This window comes from Ursus americanus, chromosome 13, assembly GCF_024610735.1.
Source record: "Ursus americanus isolate L20-20 chromosome 13, mUrsAme1.1.p, whole genome shotgun sequence".
In the NCBI taxonomy this organism is placed as follows: Eukaryota; Metazoa; Chordata; class Mammalia; order Carnivora; family Ursidae; genus Ursus; species Ursus americanus.
The window spans coordinates 58,825,009-58,852,315 of record NC_142139.1 but is presented as its reverse complement, the minus strand read 5'-3'; the positions used below and the strand labels follow the sequence as shown (position 1 = coordinate 58,852,315).

The following is a 27,307-nucleotide window of genomic DNA, read 5'->3' as shown; positions in this document are numbered from 1 at the left end:
CCAATCTTGTTTCCTACCTCTCGTGCCAGCTGTTTGTCTCCAGGATCTACCTTCTTTTCTGTCCCCCTGTTCTTTCAGGAGAGCTCTGGGCGAGGAGATCATCAGAAAGATTTTGTCACTATATTAACTCACCTGTAAATAATGCCACAGTGTGGGCTGCCCAGTGATTTCACAATCAGGGTTTATTTTATCTTTCTTCAACTTGGGACACTTCGGACATTCGGCCTGGGGGTTATTTGTCTTGATTTGCAGGGTGCATTACCTTTACTTTAAGAGTCAAAACCTCCTTTGCAAAGCCCGGGATTTGGACCTTTCCTCAACGCTTTCTTTTAAAACAATTTACCTTCTTTCCAGCAGGTGGCAGTATAACACAAACAATAACCTGTGCCAACTGCAGTTTTGGCTCTTTCAGGCTCCCTCTAGCATCACAGCAACAGGAGTCTCATTCTGGGTGAGATTTCTACAATAATTCCAAATTGAAAAGATAGGGTTTTTCCAAAGATTTGATCTATCGGTCGTCTTTTCGCTGCCAATCATTCTTATACATTTTCTCAGGTAGGAAAATTTAGACTTCGTTATCTAAGAATTCCTTTATATTTTGCACTTGAAAATATAAACCAAAAGAGAATCGTTATGTAAAATTCTCTTTTAACTGTTTTATTATATGCAGTAGTTTTAATGAATTTCTTGTCGATATATTTAATTCACTATATTACGTTAGTTAAGGTGAAATTCTCTGGGTTATAGATGTAACCCGAATTGAGAACATGGTCTTTCCGTGGAATTTATTTGAATGTTAAGAAGTTCTAGACATACCCATATTTACTGGAGCATGTGTCTTTCAAAGCGTTATTTCAGCCTCCCAAAGTTAGTTTATTTTCTAGACTCAGCACAGTTTACGGAATTAGATTTCTTTAATTTAGTTTCTCAGATTTTGTTTAGTTATCTGTAACTTCTAGGGAATTTTTAAAAATAAAACTGGAAAAAAACATTCCAGGTCCCCATAGCCTGCATATGTGTAGAGGACAGCCAGATGTTCTTGCATGTCTGGGAAAGGGGACAAGCGGTACATAAATGAGACTTGAAATCTAGAATACCAGACAGGACAGACACAGTGTAGGGAAGGGACCCATCTCTGAGGTTCGGGGCTGAACAAACCAAAGCTAGGGATCATTTAGGGCACGTAACTGCGTCTCCAGGACTAGTACTGAACAAGAACTTGGAACTTAGATAGGGCTGAGTCAAAAGGAGGGGGCTCATCCCATGTCAAGACATAAGACAGAGAGGTGACAGAGAGGTGACGGCTGTGGACATTGCTGCGAAGTGTCCAGTGAGGACTAAAGCCTCTTTGTAAAGATCAGCTACATTCAATTGAATCCACAGAAAGCTAGCAGAAAAAGATAAAACTTTAGATAACCCGTGTCCCCTACCATGACTATCCCTAGTACCAAGACCCCATCCCAGAGAGGAGGAGACTAGAAGAAATCTGAGCTGAGCAATTTGGAAAGGAAAACAATCCTGATACGGAAATAGATTTTTGAATGGACTGGAATTGAGAATTCACTGGGAACTCACCTTTAAGAGACCAAGTGCTGGATCAGAAGGGGTCTTCTTGGTGAGATCAGAGCTCACTGCTGTCTAGTGACCTCAGACCCAGGAAGGAGAGCCTATGTGCTGAACAACTTTGGATGTTCCCCTCCCGACGGGATGAGTCACCCTTGGGGCCAAGAGATGACCGCTGCCCACCTCTTATAAACTATGTACTGGGCTCTGCGTTATTCTCTATACAAAGGTTCCAATCCTACTTCTAAGGCCTGTGACATCTTCTTTCATTCCCTTCTGTGGCTTGGAGTTTATACCTCAAGCTGAGGGGGTGCCCAAAGAATGGCTATTTTTGCGGATGGACTAGGACGTGTGGGCTATGCAGGTGCAGGCAGAACAAATGGGAAGAGAAAGGCATTAGCCATGGGCCCGCTGTATTGCCGCAAGCTGCCCTAACAACCTGGAGAACTTTCCGGAGGAATTCCACATGCATACCCGGCCCTCCAGGTTGATTTGTGGGTATATAAAGGAAAGTAGCAGAATAGAACAAAATTCAGCAGTGGGCTAGTTTGATTTATAACTTCTAAATGTTTAGACATGAGCCACCTGGGCCTTCGTGAGCACTCTTGCCCTGGGCCCTGCGAGCGTCAGAAGCAGACCTGCTTGCTCTCATGGAAGGATGGCTCTGATCTTCTCTTGGGTTCAGCTACAGAGATGAAGGTTACACTTCTGTGCATTTGGGTTGTGACTGGATGCTTGAAACCTGTTCTATGCACTAGAGTTATTGTCCAGATGGTGATTTCTATTACTATAAAAAGTTAAAATTTAATCTTAGAGCAGTGTGAAACAAAAGAAAAATACTTGGCAGGCCTGTTTTCTTCTTGAACTTTTAAACTTCGAAGTGGAGAGGGAGGGATAGGATGTATATCGCCTGTTCCCACCTCGGCGTTGAGGAAGCGCAGGCCCCCGGTTTCTCTTGCTGGTCACACACAGCCTGGCCCTGCACTGTTAGCTTTTACTTATATGCCATTCAGGTAGGCTTCCTCTTTCGGCTAATGATGTCATTCCTTTCTTGTCCCATTTATCCTTTTCACTTATCCTGCTTTGCTCAATTTCTTCCTTTGTGTACCCCTTCTGGAAACCCGGGATAAGTTTTCCTCCCAGGGCAGGGCAGCCTGGAAAACTCTCTGGCCTTGTGAATCTCGTGCCCCCCTGCCCTGGCTTAGCTGACTCCACAAGCAGGGTCTAGGCCAAGTTCACTCTTTGTCTTCCATTCTTGTTCCTACTGATGGAAGAACAAGCCAAAACGTAGGAGGAAGGAATGTGAACACCAGACATCTTGGTGTTGCCACAGAGTTCCATCACTGAAGAGGGTTCAACCCGGAAGGTGCCTCTAGGTCACTTTTCGGTTCGAGACTATAGCTGATGACTCTGGCTCACCACCGCCTGGCCAGCATGAACACAGATGGCTGGGCCTTCGCCTGTCCAGCGAGCTATGCCATGTAACTTCGCCTCTCAGAGTTCATTTTGTTCAATTTCTACTGGCACTCCGAGAAACAAAAACAGATATTATCTTCTCCTTGACATCTTTCCCGATGGATCTACCCAGGAAATAGTAGACCAAAAAACAAACAAACAAACAAAAAACCAAAAAACACCCTAAACCTTATCCCTGCCATTTGGCATTACAACCATTGCTTGATTAATTCTCTGAAGGGAGGAATGATGGTCTTGACTGAAACCAGTGTCTCCGTGAGTGTGGCCTCACTGTATGCTCCTGGGCAAGAAATAGCTAATCGGAACACCGAACAATAAAGACCAATTACTTCAGTTATAGGTAAGCTTATACAAGTATATTTCTGTTTATATCATTTCTATTTATATCAAAGACAGTAAATGCATTACTATATTTTATTTTATTGCATTTCTTATTTGCTCTAACTTTGGTGGAGGATTGACATAGGAATTGCCTCGTATCTGAATCTTTTCGGTTGTATGTACGACTCTTCTCTGAGCGCACTCTCACTGCTATGGACTGAATGTTTGTGGCCCCCAAATTCATACGAAACCTAACCCCCAACACAATGGCATTTAGAAGCAGGGCCTTCGGGAGGTGATTAGGTCACGAGGATGAAGCCCTTACGAGTGGGATTAGAGCCCTTATGAAGAAGGCACCAGAGAGCATGCTTGGCCCTTCTGCCAGGTGAAGGCACAGCAAGAAGACGGCTGTCTGTGAACCGGGAGGCAGGCTCCCAGCACCACCAAATCTGCCGGTGCCTTGGGCTTGGGCTTGGACTTCCCAGTCTCTAGAACCATGAGAACTAAATTCCTGTTGTGTATAAACCACCTGGTGTGTGATATCTTGTTACAGCAACCCGCTCAGACTGAGACATTCACCTACGGCCACATGTAATCTGGAACGAAGACTCCCACCTCAGAAAACATCAGCAGAAACTCAAAGCCAGCCTTTGCCTCTTTTTTTTTGCTCCTATGATTCATATGTATCCACTTTCTTTGAAAAATTATTTGAAGTGGTTTACAAGCAAAATTTATGCAATTGTAATTATGTAATATGTAATGGTTTATATGATGGTAATATAACCATCATAATTGTAACATAATTATAGTTGTTGTAAAAACATAAAATAATAATATAATATACTAACAATGATTATATGTATATAATCGTGGAATCGGGTTCTGACCGATAGCCCTTGCAGCCAAATGTGTTCTATGCCTGTGCAGAGAATTTAGGACTAGAGACTTTCAGGGGCCCTTTGGGTCAAGTCATAAACCCTTCTCTCCTCTGATTTTTTGCTCAGACCCAATATCATCTCAGCATCATCAAACCACGGCCTGCTGACTCTACTATTCACCATTTCTTCCAATATAAACATTCACGGCTTCCTCTGAACACTATATGCAAGGGTTTGTACCCCCTGCTTCTAAGACCGTAATCTTTGCCAAGTCCTCTGGTCCCTCCAGCCTTGCACTCCAGCAAGGCATTTCAGGCATCCTGCTTGTCGTGCGCTGCTCCCATTGGATTGTAGGTGTTGTCTAGAATCTAGACAGCTCGAGATTTGTTGTGTTTTAAGAAGCCTCCTTGGAGCCCCACATTGGGCTTGAACTTACAACCCTGAGATCAGGACCTGAGCTGAGATCAAGAGTCGGATGCTTAACCGACTGTGCCACCCAGGCATCCTTAGACAGCCTGAGATTCTTACAGCATCTTGGTGTTTGTTAGAAATAGATAGAACTGAAAGATCAATATCATTACTTTATTGAGAACTTGCCTCTTTGTTAAAGATTTTGTTATCTTCTGGACTGTGGTTTTAAAAATGATTTTGTAGGTCAGTCAGTTAATGTCTGCCTTTGGCTCAGGTCATGATCTCAGGGTCCTGGGATGGAGCCCCACATCAGGCTCCCTGCTCAGCAGGGAGTCTGCTTCTCCCTCTCCCTCTACCCCTCCCCCCTGCTCATGCTCTGTCTCTGTCTCTCTCTGTCTCTCAAATAAAGAAATAAAATCTTAAAAAAAAATAAAAATAATTTTGTCATTTATAATATAAGTTATTCCAGGAAGGCCTTCTGCTACCAGATAGCTTTTCCTAAAACATTCCTTTACTATCTCTCTTCTTTCTACGTGCAGAACAAAAGCCTTCTGAAGTTTGGTTTCAACCAGAATTTATTTATTTTTCTTTCTTTCCTACCACTCTACAAGAATTACCATTGTATTCAAATGAGTCTGTGGGGGGAAACCCTACAACTACGGTGCTTAGCAAATCCTGTGCCACAGTGTTTCCTCAGCTGGTATCCTTTCTTGAAAAACTGTCACCTCTTATTCAAATACACACAGCCTTGTTGGATCATTTCTTCTCCTGAACTTAATATTTATTTCATCCATTCGCTATATCTTTATTGAGGGCCTGCTATGGGTAGGGACTGGGTACTAGTGGGCTGAATAAAGTGAATAAAACAGTCCTCCCTGCCCTCACCGAGTTTCCATTCTAGTACCCAAGTTAGCAATAATTAGAGGGGAAAGAGGGCGTGGTTGCCCAGAGGAGGAAGTGAAGAAGACCGCAGGACCGGAGCAGGTATTGTAGCAGGAAAGCCTCAGGTAAGAAAACAAAGCTGGCTGTGCGCAGGCCTTGGGTCTACAGTCCTGTCTTCTGGGAGAGAAGGAGAGAGCTGGGTGATGGCAGAGGGTTCTGTTAAGTTCTGCCACACTCTAGTGTGAGGGTGTCAAAGGTAGAATAAATGTTGCTGAAGCTTGGGGACTCGGGAGGGGGCTGTGACAATACTTTCAGAGGTTCATGGAGGTTTTCTCCTCAGGTAAATGCTGGTAGAACTTTGGTGAGAGAAGGCTGGGGGCCCACAACCAGGAGATCTGGTCAGAGGGTGATTACACCACAGAGCACAGAACCCATATGAAAACCCAGATAAGAAGTGAATGTAGGTAGAATCAAGGCACATCTTGACGAGTGGGGAAAGGACACAGAAAACAGTCATCACACGTGAGATGGAAAGATGAACTCAGGACACCCGTTTGGGAAGCAAGCAAAGTGGTTCATGGTTGAAAGAACAGGTAAATGGACAAGAAAAAGTCATCAATGTATTCAGAGCTCCACAATTCTTTGACACATACAAGCCAATTGCGAAGTCTTAAGTGTTGCGGGTTTATTGATAACTGTTGGATGGCGCTGGAGGTCTAGAGGTGATTGGCTGATTCTGCCCAGGGGTGCTTGAGATGAAAAATTCAGTCTCAAGTCTGGCTGTGAAGGGGCTAGCTAATCTGGCAGGAGTGAAGCAAGACCAGGAGTAAGCGTTGGAAGTCCAAGGTTCAAGAGATGTTACCATAGAAAAAGGACAGGGGCTAGTTAGAACAGAAATCATGGTAAGGTCTGGGGTTTGGGTAGACAAAAGCCAGAGTGTTCCAGGGTCCCACTGGGACCATAGTCCTGAGTGACTGGTAAACAGGGATAAAAATCTCTCGCAGGATGAAGGACTAGGGTTTCACCTCCTTTCAGATAGTATAACCCGTTAGTTCTCCTGTGATTCAGTGACCCTTCATGGGAGAAAGTTGAAAAGTCCAAAGCCAGGCTCAGAAACCCGAAAGAGGGCATCGAAGAGCCAGAGCCGCCTCAGAAACCCGCGATCTTAAGAGAGCAGGACAAAGAGAAAGAAGAGCAGGACCGCAGCACTAGAATATTGGCAGTGATTGTTGCTTAGGAATTAATTTGCTAATGCTTTTCTGGATGCGGAAGCAAGGAGAAAATAGTAGGGATCATCTTCCCGAGGTAAAGATCATTCCCCCTGGAGAGGGAGGAAAGAAAGTCATTTTCTGGTGAGCAGACCTGACAGGGAAGAAGTATTCTCACGACCTATTGGTGAGAATTGTTTATCAGATGGTGATTCCCCGAGAGACCCAGGGCTATGGCCGCCAAGGAGCCCAGAGAGAGCAAGTGATGGTGAGGGGTCTCCAAAGGGGAGAGACGAGTAATTAACAAGTTTGCTGTGAAACATCTCTGTCGTGTTACAGCATTTTACTTCACGTTTTTAAAAAAATCTTCAGTGGGGTTTCATTCTGGGCTTTTGAGGAAGATTGATTTTATTCAATGTTTTTAATTAGTTTTTAAGACCCTTGAGCCACTTCTGTTCTTTTATTCTCACCCTTTGTAGTTAGGACACCATTTAGGAATTTGACAGTATTTTTCCCTAAACATTTTGTCCTTTTGCGGTTGTCAAATATTGAATTAGATCTTGTTATAAACAGACCAGAAGCTGGCATTGTTGACATTTCCCTTCATTAGGAAGAAACTGAAAGCTGACATTTTCAACCTATCAGCCCTAGTTTGGTCTACCGGTAAGAACACAATACAGGCAACGAGGCAATCTGGTTCTTTCTTGCTCTCATTACGGACTCACTATGAGACATTAATTGATAAAACTATTTCACTTAATGGGTGCCTAAGTGTCTCTTCAAAGGAGAGGAAAAGTATTGATTACCTCTAGGATTTAAAGTCTGAATGAATGAAAGAAGGCATTGATTTGAATCCTAAGAGATTGATTAAACCTAAAATTTGAGATTTGAATGAATGAATGAAGATGTCAATTGAAGTCCTGATGTTACCTCTTATTAGTTAGTTAATTTTCTTTTACTGTCTCTTTATTTGCAAAACTGGAAAAATAACAATAGCTACTTTTTCCTGTGCCACAGATTATTAGAAGGGATCAATTAGATAATGTGGTGAAGTGCTTTATATAGTGTGAAACGCTAGACAAATGTTAGGTTTTGTATTGCATGTTACATAGACTTAATGAGGCAGGTTACTTGGTTAGATTAATTGGCTTCTGGAATAATGCGAAGTTCAGGCAAGATCTGCGGTTGAGGTATTAGAAAGCTAAAGTCCTATTTCATTCCTGGAACTCATCACTAGACTAAATCGATGAATGTAGTTTTCAACCTAATCCTCTCAAAAGTTTGAGACTACAATTTTAAAACCTCATTCGTAGAGAACTAACTGGTTGGAGGGTGAAGCCAAGGCGGCTAAGACTATGGTATTTTGTGGGCCTCAGGTTGATTTTTTTGAGGCAAGGGGACAAAGTTTGGAAGCAGTTACTTGGAGACCACAGCAAAATTCATGAGAATATTGACTTAGCTTGAGAAGTAGGGTATGAAAAAACATTCTCCCACCCTACCAAACAGATGGTCCTGGTTTAAAGGTGGCCCAATAGAGGCTGGACAGAATAAGAGGGAAGATGAGCAATACGTGATTCAACTCAAGAGGTGAAAGTGGAGAAGACCTTTAAAGTTACCTTTCCTTCTTTACCTCTGACAGGAAACCCGTGGTTTGACTGGACCCTTTTTCCATGGGGAGCCAGTTTTATTCCTTACTAATTCTGATTCAATTCAGGGAGACCAATATTTGGTCCAAGCCCACATGGAAAAAGTTCTGAGTAAAAGAGAGTATCTTTACTTTCAAATTCTGAGTAAACTAAGGTGCAAGTCAATCCCCATTGGAATTTACCCAAGTGGGATGTTAAAATTTTGAATGTCAATTAATGCAATCTGTCAGACCTGACAGAAGCTCATTGTTTATTCCAGACAACAAGTAACTTTATTCTCAATCTGTTCTCTTCTTTGCATTAATAAAGTGAAGCTTTTGTGCCCACCAAAGAAGATAGAACCCCTCTTCCTCTTGGCTGGTCAGCGCAAGCCCCGGACCATGGCCTTCTGAGCAGAGCAATGACTAGATCTCAGCTGGACTCACCCGCTAAGGGCATTATTATTCATGCTCTGAGGTCTATCTCGGTTAGGTAACTGGCCTAGATAAGGAGTCACTGCATTCAAACTGTGTCTGTGGACATAGGGGTTTCCCAGAGAATAAATGGGCATTTGTAGCCTGTAAAGTTACCCCCAGGTATAGATGTCCTTATTCTTTAAAATTTGGAAATTGGTGATATATATGGGTGTGAAACAGAGAATGTCTGTCCTCTCTAATGACCGTGTACAAGAGTTCCATTCATGATGACTAAAGCTCTAAGTTTTAGAAGTCCTTGAGGAATTGTGGAGATCTGCCTGAGGAAGACGGACAGAATAAAGATAATTTATTCCAAGCCAAAGACAGGATACAGGTGGATTCTGAAAAATACAGCAAAGTTGAAATTTGAAAGGGCTGCTGAATTGATCGTTGAGTATTTAGGCAAAAGGAAGCGTGATATCCAGGGGAGTGCAAATTCCCTAGAAATTAACTTTCTTGCTATGGTCAACAGACTCATACGTTAGGGCCTGAGTCCGTGATACAGTAGATGGACTATTTCATGCTATCCTTGTGAATGAGTGGGGGAAAGGCGGACGAGGCTGCAGGAGTAAAGTGAATTTACCTGTATTGAACATTGACATCAATGAGCATGAACTTTCGCAGGATTCTGGAGGACCTGAAAGGCATGGGGATATTTAGCCCCCCAAAAAAAGCTTCTTTTTTTTTCCCTTTTGGAGGAATAAGCATAGCAGGTGTTTTAAAATACTTTTAACAGCTCTATCATCAAAGAGGAATTAGACGTTCCTTGTACCTTAAGCAGGACAATTTGGGGTTGGGGAAGCAGATTTCCTAATGTGAGGGAAAAGGTTTCTGTCAATCAGTCTAATGGAATGGATTGTCTTTTGAGGTAGCAAATATTACTTTCCTCACAAGTTCAAGAAGAGGCCAGTCACCTTTCTCGGACATTGTCTAGTGGTTGTTTGTATTAAAGGGAAGTTGAATAAGATCATTTCTTCTCGTCTTTTCTAAACTTGTAGATGCTGAGATAAGATTGGAGAAGTAAGTTAGTGGTCAGAAAGTGAACGAACATCTTTGTCTTTGTCATCACGACTAAAGGAGCATATTATGTTTTGTCACACAGGAAAGGTCTGGGATTAGACAGAAACCAGGAATAAGGAAACTTTATAAAAGCCACAAAAAACAAGAATTTCCTAAAACCATCACATCATGACATAAGCCATCTGAAAAGGGGGGGAGGGTACTGCATTTTTTTTTTTTCAGAAGACAAGAATGTTTTTCAGATGTATTCCATCCAGTTAGAATTGTGATTGCCATGTAATAATTTGAACTACGAATACTGCATTTTCTCTCATATTCTAGGAGCAGTTTGTCTGAAAACCAGATCCTTTTGCACATGTGAGTAAATCTTTTCTTAGTGTTCAAAGCTATCTCCGGGTTTTCCTTTTCCTCTCTAGTCAGATTGTTGAAGGTCTTGGTTCCCATTTTAGGAAGTGATAGATTTTGAGTTCTTCTGGCCAGGTAACCTATATTGAGAAAGACAGTTTATACCTTGACCCATATATGCATTATAACCGAAGCCAAATATTTGAGAAATAACAAGAATACTTATGCATTCACATAGTACCCTGAAATTGTCAATTCAGTTCATTAATAATTACTGTTCATGCCCCACTCATTTCACAGGATTTGCAGATGAAAAAAACCCACTACCATTGTCAATAGTTAGATGTTGGAAACTCAAATAATGGCAGAATAAATGAGAGAATGGAGGTTTTGCCACTTAGGACATTTGATAAACTTGTTACAGAAAGATGAAGTTTGCATACATTGCATGAAAAGTCCTGAGGTTTGCAATGCATTTACATATTCTTTACTTCCTTTCTTGTCTTTTCAGCCTCGTCTCCCCGCCTCCCAGAGAAAACTACATAGCCCTTGCAGAAGCCACTCGAAACATGAAAGTCCATGGGAGAGATATTTAGATAGACTGCATTCACTCCGTGTACCTTAAAGCTTTACATCTAGAGAAGCAAGTTTTAGCCTAAAGCCCGTCTGTCTGTTTACGAACACATTCAGGTGACTATGGAGATAATGGAATGGCTGAGACACTGCTCCTAGCTGCTTGGGTAACCATTCTTTTATTATCAGGAAGGCAAATGCAATTTCTAAGATCAAAGTGGACATCTCTTGGAAGCTACATTTATTACAAAAGGCTGAAGTGTCCACATTCCTAGGAATCAAAGGGACTGAAAAGCCAGAAAAGCAGTAGCATTCAAGAGGCGAATGCGATCTTTGACGGACAGCAACCACCGGAGTCGGTGACAGGAACAAGAGGTAATTTAATTCTGAGAGTTACCAACTCTGCAAGCTCTGGGGTTAAGCAAGGTGCCTGATACGGTGATCGCCACAGCCAGGGTCTGCCTGGCAAACACTTTCAACTGCCAGTGCAGGGACTGAGAATACTTTCATAGTTTTCACCATCTGAGATTCTCTTGGGAGCAGTTTGAACCCGTTTCTGCCGAGAATAGGAGCCCCACTCAGCCACTGCAGGGGCAGTCAAGTAGAAGGTCATTTTAACTCAGTCACTATTAAGAGTATTTGGGAAACCATCATGGATGAATTCTAGCCCTGAAAACATGGCTGCCTCAGAGAGTAGCAACCAGACTGTGGCCGTTCCCCTGTCAGCTGCCATCCGACACCATATTTAGGGTCCTTTTGCATCCTCCCCCAAGCCCCAACCTGGCTCCAAATCCCACCCCATCCCCCAATAAGCCCCTTTGCCAAGGCTTTCCCATAGTTAACTTCAGGAAAGCCTGACGAACATCTCTCCAGCTGGGCCCTCTTCAAATGCTTACTGGAAACTCTATCGCTAAAGAACATTTCTAGTAGTTTTGAATATCCTTGAAATCTTGGCCAAAACATTTGGAAGAGTAACAACGGGCCTTTATTATTTCTTCTCAAAAACTCTCCAGCAATTTCAGAGTAGGAAGAGGCCTTCTGAAATTCTGGATACTTGATAAGTGTGCTTCATATTACAAAAGAAATCATTTACCTCTCCCTTTTCATCAGGCTAATGTCTTCTGAAATCCTCTCCGCATTCCCGAGAGGTTATCTTTCCAGAGACTAGAATTGCAAGAAGCGTTTTCCTGCTGTTTATCACGTATTTTTTGTAGTTTAAAGGGTTAGTGTTACAGAAGTGGTTTTCATACTCGGGAGCTTCTCCACTGCAAACTTTTACTGCCCATATTATTAATGAAAAGACAATATTGATTTTAACACATTTTAAACACACCCTTAGAAAGTATGCAAAGCCTCAATCACAGATATTCTTCTTGTCCTAAGAAAAAATATATGATAGTTTCAAAATTTGTGAAAATTTTAATGCGATCAAAAGGGTGAAGCAGGAGAAATAAGTAATAGTACGCATTGGGCAATCTCTGGGCTAACTTGTGGAAAAAGGTCACCATTCCCCATTACTCGTCCTAAGAGTTGGTCAAACTAAAGCAAATATATATATTTTTTCTTTTTCTTGACATGCACAAATCTCATGTCCACACTGAAAAAAGAAAAAAGGACTTAACTTTGTAGAGACCAATAGATGATTGTAAATTCTTATCTATATAGAGTTTAAATTAATGGCAGGGTTATCAAAGATTATTTACGCCGGATATATCATTTGGTTGAATTCCCCAAGTTTAAGTTATGCGAGCACCTACTCAAAAACACCGCCTTCTCTCATAATTCCCAACAGGGTGTAAACAGAGGCTTAAATACCGCTTTGTACTTTATATCATTTTCCACTAAGAGTAAAGTAAAATAGCTAATTTAAATGATTCTTTAGGGAAAAAGCAAAAGAAAAGAGAGAACTGAGAAGAGGAAGAGAACGTCTGAGAGAGAATAGCTGGGGACTCTGCATTTTCAGTGAACTCTGCCTTTTTCTGATTCTCACGTCTACACACTCTGCTGCTTCGCGAAGTTCGGCAAGGCATGATCCACGTACTCAGTGCAGCTTGTAATTTGCTACAACTCGTAGGCCTGACTTTCCTCCAAGGTGTGGATATTGTTGCCACCTGTTTTCATCCATTACGTTAGAGGTAATTGTCCTCATGGGTCCCAAGCCGACACGTGCCTGAAATGAGTTACCTGCCCTCGCTCCCGCGGCCCCTCCCTCAGCTGCTACTCACTCGAAAGGGTCGCTGGGATCTGCCCTCTGGAGCTCTGGAGGGATGGGGATCCTTTTGTAGTACATTTCCCAGTCGAAGGCGCCTCGCATGGCGTCCCCAGCTTGTGCCTCATACCCAAAGTGATTGTGGTCAATGACATCGATCATGGGGCACACGATGGTTTTGTGGTTTAGTGCAATTTGGTCTGAAAAATGAAAGCACAAAATAGGAAATGACATGCCTGCCAAGGCCATCTATCATTTTTCAGCCAAGAGAAGCCTACAGATCCTTCCTAATGCAGGGATGCTGCTTGCAGCCCGGTTTCCCGGGGTTGTTCGAGCACTTTGTGAAATCTCTTCCAAGGCTGGACTTAACGTGATGGGACAGTAATTACGTACAATTAGTGTTGTCGTAGTTTCCTTTAAGAAACTTATGTCCCAGAGAGACTTGCAGAAGTCCATTTAGCTCTACCCCTGTCGCATTTTTGCTCTGACCTGTCCCCAATCTGTCATTTTATAGTGCATCCAACATGCGTGGAGAATAAACAGTACTTGTGTTCCTTCAAGCATACAGCGGGAGCTTGCTGAGAAAATATTGTCCTGCTTTCTGGAGGGTCCAAAATGTAAATATTTAACTTCATGCTTCTTTTATTTAGCCTCTAATCTTAGGAGGGTCACGATGGCTGCTCCCCCACTACATGCTGACAGATCGCACACAGAATTCTCTGCTCTCGGGCTTACCAGAGATTTTGCCAAGGTCTATTTTGCTATCGTCCTTTGATATAGACTCTGTTTATCAAAGCTATATGTTTTTATCTTTTCTCATTCTATCCAAAAATGCATTAGATGGCCTGATACTACTGTTACCATTCCTGCTACTAGCAAATTCTTGAGCAACTGCTAAGGGGTTTATACCCCTGAGCTAGTTCTCATCCTCCTAGCAACCCAGTAAGGTGGCTGCCCTTGTCATTCTCAATTTACATATGAGGATACTGAGCTTGGAGAAGTTAAATAACTTGTCAGAGGTCCCTCATCTTTTGAGAGTAAAACCCAGGATGCAACGCCTGCTTAACAGTCCAATCCTAAAACCCGTGGTCTTCCCAGTTCTCCATGGTGCTTCTCGTGTGACATCTTTTTCAGTTCCAGCTACTTCCTTTTCCATGGGGATATTATTATTGTGAGACTTTAACAGCACAGGGAATTGGCATTTGCACACTTTGCCTCACCCGAAACAGCTACAGCTGACGTAGAGTTGACTGTCGAACAACACGAGCTTGAACTGCAAATGTCCACTTATACGTAGATTTTTTTCGATATAGGACAGTGCTGCAAATGTATTTTCTCTTCCTTACGCTTTTCTTAATAACATTTTATTTTCTAGCTTACTCTGTTGTAAGAGTACAGTATATAATACATATACCATACACCGTAAGTGTCAGTTGACTGTTTATGCAACTGGTAAGGCTTCTGGTCAACTGCAGGCTATTGGTAGTAAAGTTTTTGGGGAGTCCAAAGTTACACGTGAATCTTCGACTGTGCAGGGTGTTGGTGCCCCTAACCCCTGTGTTGTCTAAGGGGCCAACCGTATTTCCTTCCCAAGAATGTGCACTCGGTCGGTATTTATTATAACACACATATTGTCTGACAGAACTTTTAAATGTGAACATCTGCTTTCTGGTTATTGGACAATCTGATGTGGCATGTGGAATAAAATACATTTAAATATCTTAAAAAACGTATCTTTTAGAAAAAATGAGGTTTGGTTATTTCAGTATTATTATTTTGATGACCCTGATAAGGCAGGGTGGGGGAAACCACAGAATCCTGTAGAAGATCTTCCCTGCATATTTACATGCCTGCCCCTTCCTTCCCTTCTTCCTTTCTTCCTTCCTTCCTTCCTTCCTTCCTTCCTTCCTTCCTTCCTTCCTTCCTTCCTTCCAATTCAACAACTATTTATTGAGTAGAAATTATATGCTTGCCACTTTTCTAGGTTCTGGGAACACAGCAGTGAATAACAACCGTAAAAATCCCTGTCTTTAGCAATGGAGCAAAGGCAATCAATACACATAATAAATCTCTAAATTACCTAGTACGTTCGCAGGTGATAAATGTGATAGAAAGAAGATGAAACAGGGCAAGGGGAGTATGGAATGCTGGTGTGCGGCAGGGTAAACAGCACGGCCCCGGGGGGCCTCTGAGAGCCTGGAGATTACCTTCCTATTATTTCAGCTAATTGGTAGACAGAGACCCCAGCCCTATTTCAGGTGATGGTTCAGCAAGCACCCTATGAGCATCCATTTGCACCTGGGAAAGCCTTGTAATGGGTTTTAATCTTTATCGAAGTGGTGTTTCCCCATAGATGTCTTTGGCAGAAAGGCCTCATTGCTGTGTCCAAAATCTCTCCCCTAGCAGCTCCGCAGGTATTTTAGTATTAAGGTTTCAGTGACTTTCTTCAATCAAATTCAGAATCAGGTTGATTTACAAGTTTCTTGACCAACAAGGAGTCCCAAGGTGACCCAAAGAGAATGAGTCTGTTAAATTAACTGTCAACTCTCCCTTCAAATTTCCTTTCAGCTCTCATCCAGCTGTTCTAGCTTGGGGTGAAAGCAGCATGACTAATTTTTCATCTAAGGCTTGTGCCTACATTTCAATTTCCAGGGATCAAACAAACAGACTCTTAATGGGAAATTGAAATTCAGGTATAATCCCAAGGTGAAAAATGAACCAAGAAACTGTGTGGCTCCGCCTGTTTTTTCACTTTGGATGATGTGTCAGGACACTGATGGAGGAAAATAAAAAAAGATAGTGATCCTGAGCTTGAATCATTTCTTATCCATCAGGCCTACAGGAAATGAAATGCTTTAATGAGAAAAAGTGGGTTTCTCTTTATTTTCTCTCTCCCTCTCTTTTTTTTTCCTGTTAGATTCATATGAACAATCAGAGGCTTGATAATTGGCATTTAGGAATTGCTTTGGTTCATAAATAAATTAGGCCTTTTGCTGACTTCCTTGAGTATTCAACACCATATAGGTCAAATTCAGTTTGCAGGAATCTCACTGTTGCTGATGAAACTCTAAATTGCTATGTCCTTGGACAAGGTACTTTTAATTAAAAGCTCAGAGGAGTCTCTGGCCGTAGGAGCACTGAGACATTCCTGTTGATTACGACGGCTGGGCAGTCGTCTGTGTAGATGCGTGTGGATGGGGGATGTGGTGGGGTGTTAGTTGCTGGTCATTTCCTGTCTTAAATCCTACACAGTTTCAATTGATTTCCCCCCCACATCTTTCACTAATGGAGCTTTGCTGGTTCTAGCTGAAATCCTGCACAGTAGTCAATAGCAAATCATTCTTTCTGAGGCAGCCTATTGTAAAGGCGGTTTTTACTGGCTTTAGCTCCAAGGCCAGGGATATATTTACAATAAAAGTTGATTTAGCGAAATCTGGAAGAATAAGAAAGAGTACAGTATGTGCACATCAAGAACTTTTTAGAAACATATATATTTTTTTTCAGGCTGGCAATTTATTCCTCACCCACTACTGGACTTTATATCTGACTTCATGGTGGAATAAAAAACAAAATAGTCAAGCTCCAACTGAGCCACGCATGTGTTTTCTAGCCTGAATGACTCTTAGTTCTTCCATGTTTCTAACAGTTCAAGTGTGATGTGACAGAGAGGCTGCTTCTTTCCCAGCTCTGAGCCATATTGTGAGCGTGGGAGATGTGTCACCTGGATAGTAGCTCTGAGTGTTTGAGGGGGTCCTCTGTAAACTTGGGGGATTATATATTTGGGTCTCTAGACAGATGCCGGAAGTGGAAAGGACAACTGGCATTATAAATCCACGAAAACGTCAGGGCACTTGAACTGTATTCCGGGGCTGAATAATTTTCTTTCCTCATTTCTTAACAGTTCTATAATAATTGTTAAACTGTGTGTGTGTGTTTGTATGTTTTAATCTTACTGTATAGTTGTTTTTTTTTTTTAAGATCTTATTGATTTATTTGTCAGAGAGAGCGAGAGCACAAGCAGGGGGAGCAGTGGGCAGAGGAAGAAGCGGACTCCCCTCGGAGCAGGGAGCCCGATACAGGACTCCATCCCAGGACCCTGGCATCATGACCTGAGCCAAAGGCAGACGCTTAACTGACTGAGCCACCCAGGCGACCTGAGATAGTGTTTTAAAATACTTTTTTCTTTTAGTATTTACCCAGCCACTGTAACTACAATAAAGGAGAAGGTCTAAACTAAATGAAACCAACTGAGGGCTTCAGAGGGGTGGGGGACTGGGATAGGCCGGTGATGGGTAGTAAGGAGGGCACATATGGCATGGTGCACTGGGTGTTACACGCAAATAATGAGTCATGGAACATTGCATCAAAAACTAAGGATATGCTGTATGGTGATTAACATAATATAATAAAAAATTATTATAAAAACATAAACTAAATGAAACCATTTCAAACGTTAAGTTAGACTGCAGTTCGTAGTACCTAAAATGGCAATTTTAATGCAGTTTTCTAGTTTCCTGTTTGTCCTCAGCTGTGGTTTAGACAGAATTCAAAGCTCTCACTGTAAAAACCGTAGAAGGGATCTCTCGCCTTTGTCCATTGCAAACTGAATAGAAGCAAGCCACACTCCCTCTGAAGGAGGGAGATTCCCCAGGCCCTGCTGGTCCCCAGAAGGCCACCATCAGTATGCGTACTCACTAAGGAGCGGGGGCAGCCAGTTCACGTTGACCTCGCAGTGGGAGTCCAGGAACGTCAGGACTTCTCCTCTCGCCATAGACGCCCCCAAGAGGCGGGTCCGGATGAGCCCTTCCCTTTTCTTGGTGCGAACAATCCTTACTTTGGAAAATCGGGCCATATATTCTTCTAACTTATCCTTCAAGTGATCTAGGAATGAAGAAGAGAATGTAGAAAAGAACACAAAACATTAATTGCAACAGAATTATCCGTGGGTGTTTATGCATTAAGTGTACGTGGATGATGCATCTGAGCTTATTTTTTTTTCTCCTCTCTTCACCTCGAGAGGAGACGCTAATCAGATTTCATGCCCAGAGGTTTTTCTTTCTTTGTACTTTCCAAAAAGCTTCATAAACTGCAAATACTGCCCTTTGTTTGAATACTAGAAGACACAGACCCACGAGAGCTGTACCACGTGATTACTGTCGGCCAGTGCCACCATGCTTAATCCTGGCCAGCCTTCGCCATGATGGGCATTGGCCCTCTGGCTCCTGCTGTGTAAAGTCAAATGAACATTCCAGCATCTGGGCTCTTTTCAATAAGAGGGCTCTTTCCAGCAAAGCCATGCCTAGTTTCTGTGTTTTGAAAATAATGCATGTAAAACCACAAGAAAAAAATCACCTCTCTCAAATCAACAAGAACCAAACAGATTTTTCCACCACAGGGTAATAGCAAACTAATGAAGATGTTCAGCTTCTGGCTTCTGATTTGAAGTGTAAAAGTGACCGACTTGCCATTAAAATGAGATGTGAAAAGAGGAAGGCAGATAGATACTACACAATCATTTTGAACTTAGCTATTTAAGATTAGAAAACAAAAATTTAGAAATGTCTGTTTGCCTAATTAAAAACAAACTGTGGGAACCAAATCGAATCAGATAGCTTATTTAACAGAGAAAAAAGATCTCTCCTCCTGGCTGTTATAAAATGCATCAATATCCTAGATCTTTAATGCCAAATAAGTGTGTCTGGTGTCTACTGTGGAATTTGTACTCATATAATTTACATCCTGTGCTTTCGCTCTCTCGTATCTAAAACATTAGGAGGGCTTCGCTGGAGTTTCTAACAAGTAACGTCTAATATTCACAGAAACAGAATCTTAGTATGCAGTATGTTCTGTAGTTCCTCTTTCAAACTTTCTCTGCGTGTGTGCAATCAAAGGCAATATTATTATGAAGTCTCCTCCTATGATCTGTAGCAATAGGGATTCACGTAAGGATTTATGATTCCCTTCCCTGCGATCCAATTTAATAGATGTCAGAATTATTCATGTTGGAATTTCTTTATACATAAGCCTTTATTTTTATTTTTACTTCTTCTTATTAATGAAGTGTTTAAAAAAAATCTCAATTTCCAGGGTGGCTCAGTCTGTTAAATGTCCGACTCTACTTTGGCTCGGGTCAAGATCTCAGGGTGATGAGATCCACCCCCGCATTGGGCCCCTTTTAGCATGGAGCCTGCTTAAGATTTTCTCTCTCCCTTTCCTTCTCCCCTTCCTCTGTTGTGCGTGCACAGGCTCACGCACTCTCTCTCTCAAAAAACAAAACAAAACAAAACAAAACAACCCCAACAACTCAATTTCCTTTTTTTCTGACTGCCCCATAACTAGGCTTTACAAATAGATCAAGTAAAAAGCTACTTAGTTTTCTAATTTTTCCTATGAAAAAATCCTGGTAGGTTCTTTCACAAGAGTGTTTTAGCACAAAATAGGTTTCCTTCTATTTTGCTCTTCCTGTAACGGACAGAGCCATAGAGATCAGACTACAGAAAGCAAAGATTACAGATTTGAAGTCAGAATAGACCTAGGTGGGAGGTCAGTACCAGTGCAATATATGAATATATATGAAATATATTCTCTTCCCCTGAATTTCCTCACCTACAAAATACAGGGAATCAGGAGATTTTCTCCTCTTGGAGTGTCGTGGGGAGGGTCCCGCTTTTGGTCAGGGACCTCACAGCGCTCGTTTAGTAAACATTCACTAAGTCAGTAACTGGAGACCTCCTAAGTCACATATACTTATGAAGAGAAACAACCGCATTTCTAGCTAAAGAAATGCCTTTGAATACTCAGCCTGAAAGATGAAAAATCTAGAATTTTTATTTCTTGGTGAGATTTTGATAATTCGTCATCTTCTATTTATTGAAAATTTAGAGAATGAAGGGTTTTGGCCAGCAATCAATGAGCACATACAACTTTATGGTGGGAATGTAGTTTCTCAACAGAAAGGCTGGCTGCAAAGTGTCTCCACCTCTTTAAGACAGGCGTGCCGTGCCAAGGGCCTACCTTCTGCCCCTCTCCTCTTTGCTTACCCCTCCCCTGCGCCCCTCTGTGCAAACTGCGCAGAAAGATTCCAAGGAACTTCACAAGACAGTGCCACCTGTGAATACGACTGGAGCTTTCTAACCTGTTACAGAAATAAAGCAGAGATCTGCACCCTAGTCGTGCAAGGAAAGGCAATGAGTCAGTGGCAAGTGATCAGTCCCAGAGCTCTCTATATGCCAGTCTCGAAAGACCTGCGTTTGGTCAGGGTCTCTCGCAGTAATAAACATTTAAGAAGATGCCATATCTCACTACTGTAATTTATTCAGGCTCTGAAATCCTTCCGTATCTCCAATGTACAAGCCGGTGTCATTCTATAAGTTGTAAACTGGTTGTTTGGGCCACAGAAACAGTGTCTCCTGAAAACGGTGTCACAACAGTCGTTGGGCATGGAGAAGAGTGAACATTTGTTAAACCCACCCAGTGTTTGTGTTCTTTCATTAAGCCTCACTGTTCTTTGGCAAGTACCACCGTGAGGACGCTCTTGGTCTCAGCGGTCTGGGCGGCAGGTACTTCTTTCCTCCCTGACTCCAAGGACTAACGGGGCCTCTTGGGGAGAGGAGAACTAATTCTCTGTAGCTGCGTCTGAGGAAATGGCTGTAGAAAGCAGTTACTTCCCAGGGGGTCTAACTTGAGAATCAAAGGGTTGTTGATCACCTGGGAGTGGTTGTCACAACTTTGGGTTTAGATTTCCCTACTTTTTAGTTTATACGAAATTCTCTGAAACTTCGTGGGGGACTATCTCTACATGTCTCCTCTCTCCCTCTACACATTATCTGATTCTGTGTATTTTTCCTCGATCAAAGCCCATTTTAACGTACCAAAAGAATTGTATGGTATGAATCCACAAAGCACAAAGGGATTGACCCCAAATAGAGTCCCCTAATTGCTCAAATCAATTCTTCTAGTTTGAATTTTGCAGTAATCATTAGGTTGCTTTGCCTCAGAATAATGATCCAGTTGACTGCCCTTGCGAAGGGTTCATTCTCTTTCAGTAGTTCAGTTGTAAATTCTAATTACCCATAACTCACAACGAAGACAGGTATCATCAGTCTAATTAGCAAATTAGACTCTCATACAACGGAGTTACTAGGGATGGTGGAGATGGCTTTAAATTAAGAACACTTGGTATTTCTTTTGTATGAACAATTTCTAGATTCATTTCTGAAATATTACTAAATTTATTTTAAACACGATTTTATATGATTTTAATTCAAGCACAGTATCTTTGAAGATCCCTTTTGAGCTTTAATTTTAAATAATGACAGGAGAATTTATGGTATTGTTATAAAGCTGGCAGATTTCTTTAGGGACGATGAGCTATTTGGGGAACCAGTAAAATGTAAGACCACTAGTTGAAACCCACTAAGTGGTATCCTGACGACCTGGACAAGTGAACACAACTTCAAATATGCTAGTTTTTCTCAGGGTTTATTGTATCATTGTGGGGCAATAGGGAATGAAAAGTTGTACTCAAGTGAAATTTTGGTGTCTTGCTACTGTGAATGTGAAATTTAGCAGTTTTCTCAATGAATTTTCCCCTTTTTCTAAAGATTTCCCATATGCTCCATGAACTTATATGGAGAATATACCATTCATTTGTATATTTAATGTTAGGGGTAGCAATTAAACACTAAAAAATCACCTTAAATTATTTGCACAGTCAAGAGTTGAGGACGTGAGTTCTAGGTATGTTGCTGACTGACCACATACCATGGGGTGAGTCGCTCCACCCCATTTAACCTCATTTTCCTTAGCTATAAGGAAGGAAATATGTCCAGTTGGTCTTAAATATTCCTTCTAGTTCGATGAATCTATGGTTTCCCACTGTGAAGTTTTACTTACAGAGTAGATCAAACCAGATCGACTACCTAGTTTTTTCACAAAAGCATCCTAATGGTTGGTATTTTGGTGTGTCTTTGGGCTATATCTCATTTTTGAAAGCAAGAGTCAAATCAAAATAAAGCTAACGCATATCAAAGATTTAGTCAAAAAGCAAACTCCAGGGTATTTTCTTTGGTCAATACAGCATCTGTCTAATCTCCTGTGGTTCACTGTCTGTAAGACTGTTACTGATGTCAAAATAATGACTTTGAAGCACTGTAAGTTCATCAAAGATTTACATCTGTTCAATAAGTTATGCTTATTATGTCAGAAAAAATATAGTAACAGAATTTAGACAGCTTTCTAGTCTACCTCTGAGGAACCGATCCCAAAGGGACAATCAAGTGACTATCAATATTAGAGAGCATGGCCAGTGTATCCCAAGTGGAGGACCCACCAAAGGCCAAGTAAACAGCTGCCCTGTCTCAGTGGCTCATTGAGGCTCGGTAACTTGTTCACCAGCCCCTCTTTCTCCTTTCAATTCCCTAATTTACATCCCAAGGGGAGCGCAAGAGGGGCAAGGAGACACTATTTATCTGGAGATAGGGATTTCTATATTTAATTATATACCTATGGAGACGAAATGTCTTTGATGTGTATACTTTGGTGTTGGCAAAATGTAGTAGAGCGTGACTTTCAGATCACATAGAATATGTGCTGGTTGTTACGAGTTCTGAAATGTAATAGACTATAAATACACAATAACATAAATATCTTCCTTTTCTGGTTAATCCTTACAACAAAAATATACTATTAAGTACAATGCTCAGTATTCTGGATAATTTGAGGTTATATCAGAGTGACAAGAAGTACTTCACCATTAGAGAATATATTTTTCTATTTCTTAATCCAATTGGCACATGTTGTATGTTTATATATTTATTTTTATTTTTTTATAATAATTTTTTATTATGTTATGTTAGTCACCATACAGTATATACTTAGTTTTTGATGTAATGTTCCATGATTCATCACTTGCGTATAACACCCAGTGCACCATGCAATACGTGCCCTCCTTAATACCCATCACCGGCCTATCCCAATCCCCCACCCCCCTCCCCTCTGAAGCCCTCAGTTTGTTTCCCAGAGTCCATAGTCTCCCATGGTTCATTCCCCTTCTGTTTACCCACTCTTCATTCTTCCCTTCCTTCTCCTACCAATCTTCCTATATCTTATATTCCATAAATGAGTGAAACCATATGATAATTGTCTTTCTCTGTTTGACTTATTTCACTTAGCATTATCTCCTCCAGTGCCGTCCATGTTGAAGCAAATGTTGAGAACTCGTTCTTTCTGATGGCTGAGTAATAATCCATTGTATATATGGACCACAGCTTCTTAATCCAGTCATCTGTTGAAGGGCATCTATGTATGTATATTTTAACCCAAGTGGCAATGTTCAGAATAACTCCCTCCATAGCAGGGCTTGCAGAGGCTTTTTCTACAGTCTTTACACAGGAGAAATACAGGCATACCTCAGAGATATTGGAGGCTGGGTTCCAAACCACCACAAAAAAAAAAAAAAAAAGCAAAATTGCAGTAAAGCAAGTCAAAGGAATTTTTTTTGTTGTTTCTGAGTGCATATGCAAGTTTTATTTAAATTATACTGAGTCTATTAAATAGGCAATAGAATTATGTCAAAAACAATGTATATACCTAGTTGAAAAATACTTTACTCCTAAAAAGGGCTAACCCTCAGTGAGTCATTAACTTTTTGCTGGGGGGGGGGGGTCTTGCCTTGATGCTGATGGCTGCTGACTGATTAGGGTGGTGGTTACCGACTGCTGGGTGGCTGTGGCAATTCCTTCATATAAGACAACAGTGAGGTTTGCTGCAACATTTGACCCTTCTTTTCACAACCTATTTCACCAGAGTGTGTGATACTGTTTGATAGCATTTTACTCACAGTAGAACTTCGTTCAAAATTGGAGTCAAACTTCTCAAATCCTGCTGCTGCTTTATCAACTAAGTTTATGTAATATTCTAAATGCTTTGTTGTCATTTCAACAATCTTCACGGCAACCACACCAGGAGTAGAGTCCATCTCAAGAAACCACTTTTTTTGCTCATCCATAAGAAAAAACTCCCTATCTGTTCAAGTTTGATCATGGAATAATAGAAATCCAGTTCCATCTTCACCTCTACTTCTAATTCTGTTCTCTTGCTATTTCCACTACATCTCTAATAACTTCCTCCAATGAAGTCTTGAATACCTCAAAGTCATCCATGAGGGTTAGAATTAACTTCTTCCAAATTCCTGTTCACATTGATGTTTTGAACTCTTCCCATGAATCACAAATGTTCTTAATGGCATCTAGAATAGTGAATCCTTTCCAGAGGTTTTCAACTTACTTTGCCCAGACCCACCAGAAGAATCACTATCTATGGCAGCTAGAGCCTTACAGAATGTATTTCTTAAGTAATAAGACTTGAAAATTGAAATTACTCCGTGATCTATGGACTGCAGAATGGATGTTGTATTAGCAGGCATGAAAATAACATCAGACGAGATCGGGCGTATTCAGGGTGGTATGGCCGTAGACTGAAAATGACATCAATCTCACTGCCTATCTCCATCAGAGCTCTAGGTTGACCAGGTGCACTGTCAATGAGCAGCCATATTTTGAAAGAAATCTTTCTTTTTGAGCAGTGGGTCTCAACAGTGGGCTTACAATATTTAGTAAACCACGTTGTAAGCAGATGTGTTGTCATTCAAGCTTTGTTGTTGCATGTATAGAGCACAGGCAGAGTAGATTTAGCATAATTCTTAAAAGCTTAGGATATGCAGAATGGTCAATGAGCCCTGGCTTCAACTTAAAATCACCAGCTGCATTAGCCCCTAACAACAGAGTCAGCCTGTCCTTTGAAGCTTTAAAGCCAGGCATTGACTTCTCTCTAGCTACAAAGATGGCATCTTTTTTCAAGAGAAGGCTGTTTCATCTACACTAAAAATCCATTATTTAGTATAGCCACCTTCATTAATGATCTGAGGTAGCAGCACTTGCTGAGGGAGAGGGAGAAACAGACTCACTGCTGAGCAGGGGAGCCCGATGCGGGGCTTGATCCCAGGACCTCGATCACCTTGCACTCTTCTGTTATGGAGATGGCTTCTTTCCTTAAACCTCATGAAAAGCTAGCTTCCAGCTTTTCTTCTGCAGCTTCTTCACCTCTTCCACGCTTTATAGAATTGAAGAGAGTGAGGGCCTTGATCTGGATCAGGGAATGTGGTGGCTGGTTTGGTCTTCTACATGAACCACTCAAACTTTCTCCACGTCAACAATAAGGCTGCTTTTCTTTTGTATCATTCATGTGTTCACTGGGTATCACTTTGAATTTTCCTTCAAGAACTTTTTCTTTGCAATCATAAACTGTTTGATTCAAAAGGCCAAGCTTTCAGCCTATCTCAGCTTTTGACATGACTTCCTTACTAAACTTAGTCATTTCTAACTTTTGATTTGAAGTGAAAGACATGTGACTCTTTCACTTGAACACTTAGAGGCCATGGTAGGGTTATTAATTGGTCTAATTTCAATATTAGGGAAGGGCTTCCCTGAGCTTCCCTGAGCCCTTCCCTATGTCTCAGGGAAAAGGGAGTCCCAAGTAGAGGGAGACAATGGGGGAAGTGTTGGTCATGGAGCAGTCAGAACACACATTTGTCTATTACGTTCACTTTATATAGGTGGGGTTTGTGGCACCCCCCCCCAAAATTGCAATAGTAACCTCAAAGATCACTGATCACATAGCACTATAACAAATACAATAATAATGACAAAGAAATATTATGAAAATTATCAAAATGTGACACAGAGACACAAAGTGAGCAAATGCTGTTGGAAAAAAGGCCTTGATAGACTTGCTTGACGTGGGCTTGCCACAGACCTTCAGTTTGTAAAAATATGCAGTCTCCGCAAAGTGCAATAAAGTAAAGCACAATAAAAGGAGGTATGCCTGTCTACAGATTTTAAGTCTCTCATTGAGCTCCAGAAAACTGTCGATCTCTTTATTTTCTGGTTGACCACACTAAATCTGTCCCTTTTGATAGCATTCAAATACAGACATTTCACATTATCTCTAGAACACAAAAAATTCAACCTAGAAAGCAATAGCATTTGCGAAACCATATTCAATTACCTCTATTATGATTTCCACTGGGTTCTATCTCTGAATGTCCTATTTTCTATTCTTTTAACATGCAAGGCCTCTGAAGTCATTTGGGAAATAGCTGGGGACACCGAACTTAAAAATATAGACAAAACGTATTCCAGCTCATATAAAAAAAAAAGAAGAGACAGAATTAGAATGTCATCTTTTTACAACTCCTAATGAACGAATGGATCAAGGCATCAAGGGCTGCTAACATCACAAAAGGAGCTACAATCACCTAGTTATGTGCTTCCTAATGAAAGAACACATTGCTGCCTATAAAGTATGCTTGCCGAAAGCACTGAATGAATTTGATTATGCCTTTAGATCTAACAACCCATTTATAGGAAATAAAGGATTGGAGAATATGTCCAATGGCACATCAGGGGAAGAATCAGCAAAATTCAAACGATGGGAAGTTCCCCAGGGCAAATGGCTTGATTTCTTCAACAAATAGACTAAAAGGAAAAAAGGAAAGAAATGAAAAGAGAATCCTAAAGATTAAAAGATTCTTAAGAAATACAGTGTATCAACCAGTCACACTGAGAGGATCTAATATGAATCCTGATTCTAAGAGTTGGGAAAATAAAAAGCAGTCTCTGATGTCTGGGAACTGGTCTGGTGCTCACAGCAAGGCCATCTTGTCCTGTGGAGGTAACAATCCCACAGGACATCAACACCCAACAAGGTAACTCAAAGACCATAATAAAGTGAGAAAAACACAAGGTCACCGTGAAACCTACAAGATACCAAATATCCCCCTATCTCGGCTACAATGGGTGGTTGCTACTTTTGACCAATTTCATTTTTATCAAGTTGTGGAAAGAATTTGAGATTTTTTCCCCCCAAAAGATTCCTTGGCTCAGCACAATCACAGGAGGGAAGAATGGGATACCATTCTTCACAAGTCTTTTGCATTTCTGTGTTTTGTGAGGGAGGCCATGACTACCATTTGTTCCAGGTTATCTTTTCAAGGATGTTTATATAGCAAATAGACGTGGAAGGCAGAGATCATGTCCATTCCAGAAACATAGGGCAGGTTTATTGATAAGGTTTGGAAGGTAGAGAAATGGTCTCCCTTTGTATGCTTGCTTCCTGTTATAAAAGATTCGCGATTCCTTCACTATAATACATCAAACTGCTCTTGCATCTGCGCACATTGATCTTGTCCCTGGGTGACCTGGGGGCAAGGGGAGTCGACTCAGGCACCCTGATCGTGCTTCTTGTGCTGTCGCTACTAATG

At 41.3% G+C, this 27,307-nt stretch overlaps 1 protein-coding gene across 1 annotated transcript in view; it reads right to left on the bottom strand.

Moving 5' to 3' along the window:
• Window positions 1-27,307, bottom strand: part of GALNTL6 (polypeptide N-acetylgalactosaminyltransferase like 6) — a 1,133,074-nt gene that overhangs the window by 184,226 nt on the left and 921,541 nt on the right. Inside the window, exons 6-7 of the mRNA XM_045799383.2 lie at window positions 17,683-17,868; window positions 13,004-13,187 (exon numbers count right to left, since the gene is read on the bottom strand). Of these exons, the coding sequence (XP_045655339.1) occupies window positions 13,004-13,187; window positions 17,683-17,868 (370 nt within the window). The remainder of the gene's footprint in view (window positions 1-13,003; window positions 13,188-17,682; window positions 17,869-27,307) is intronic.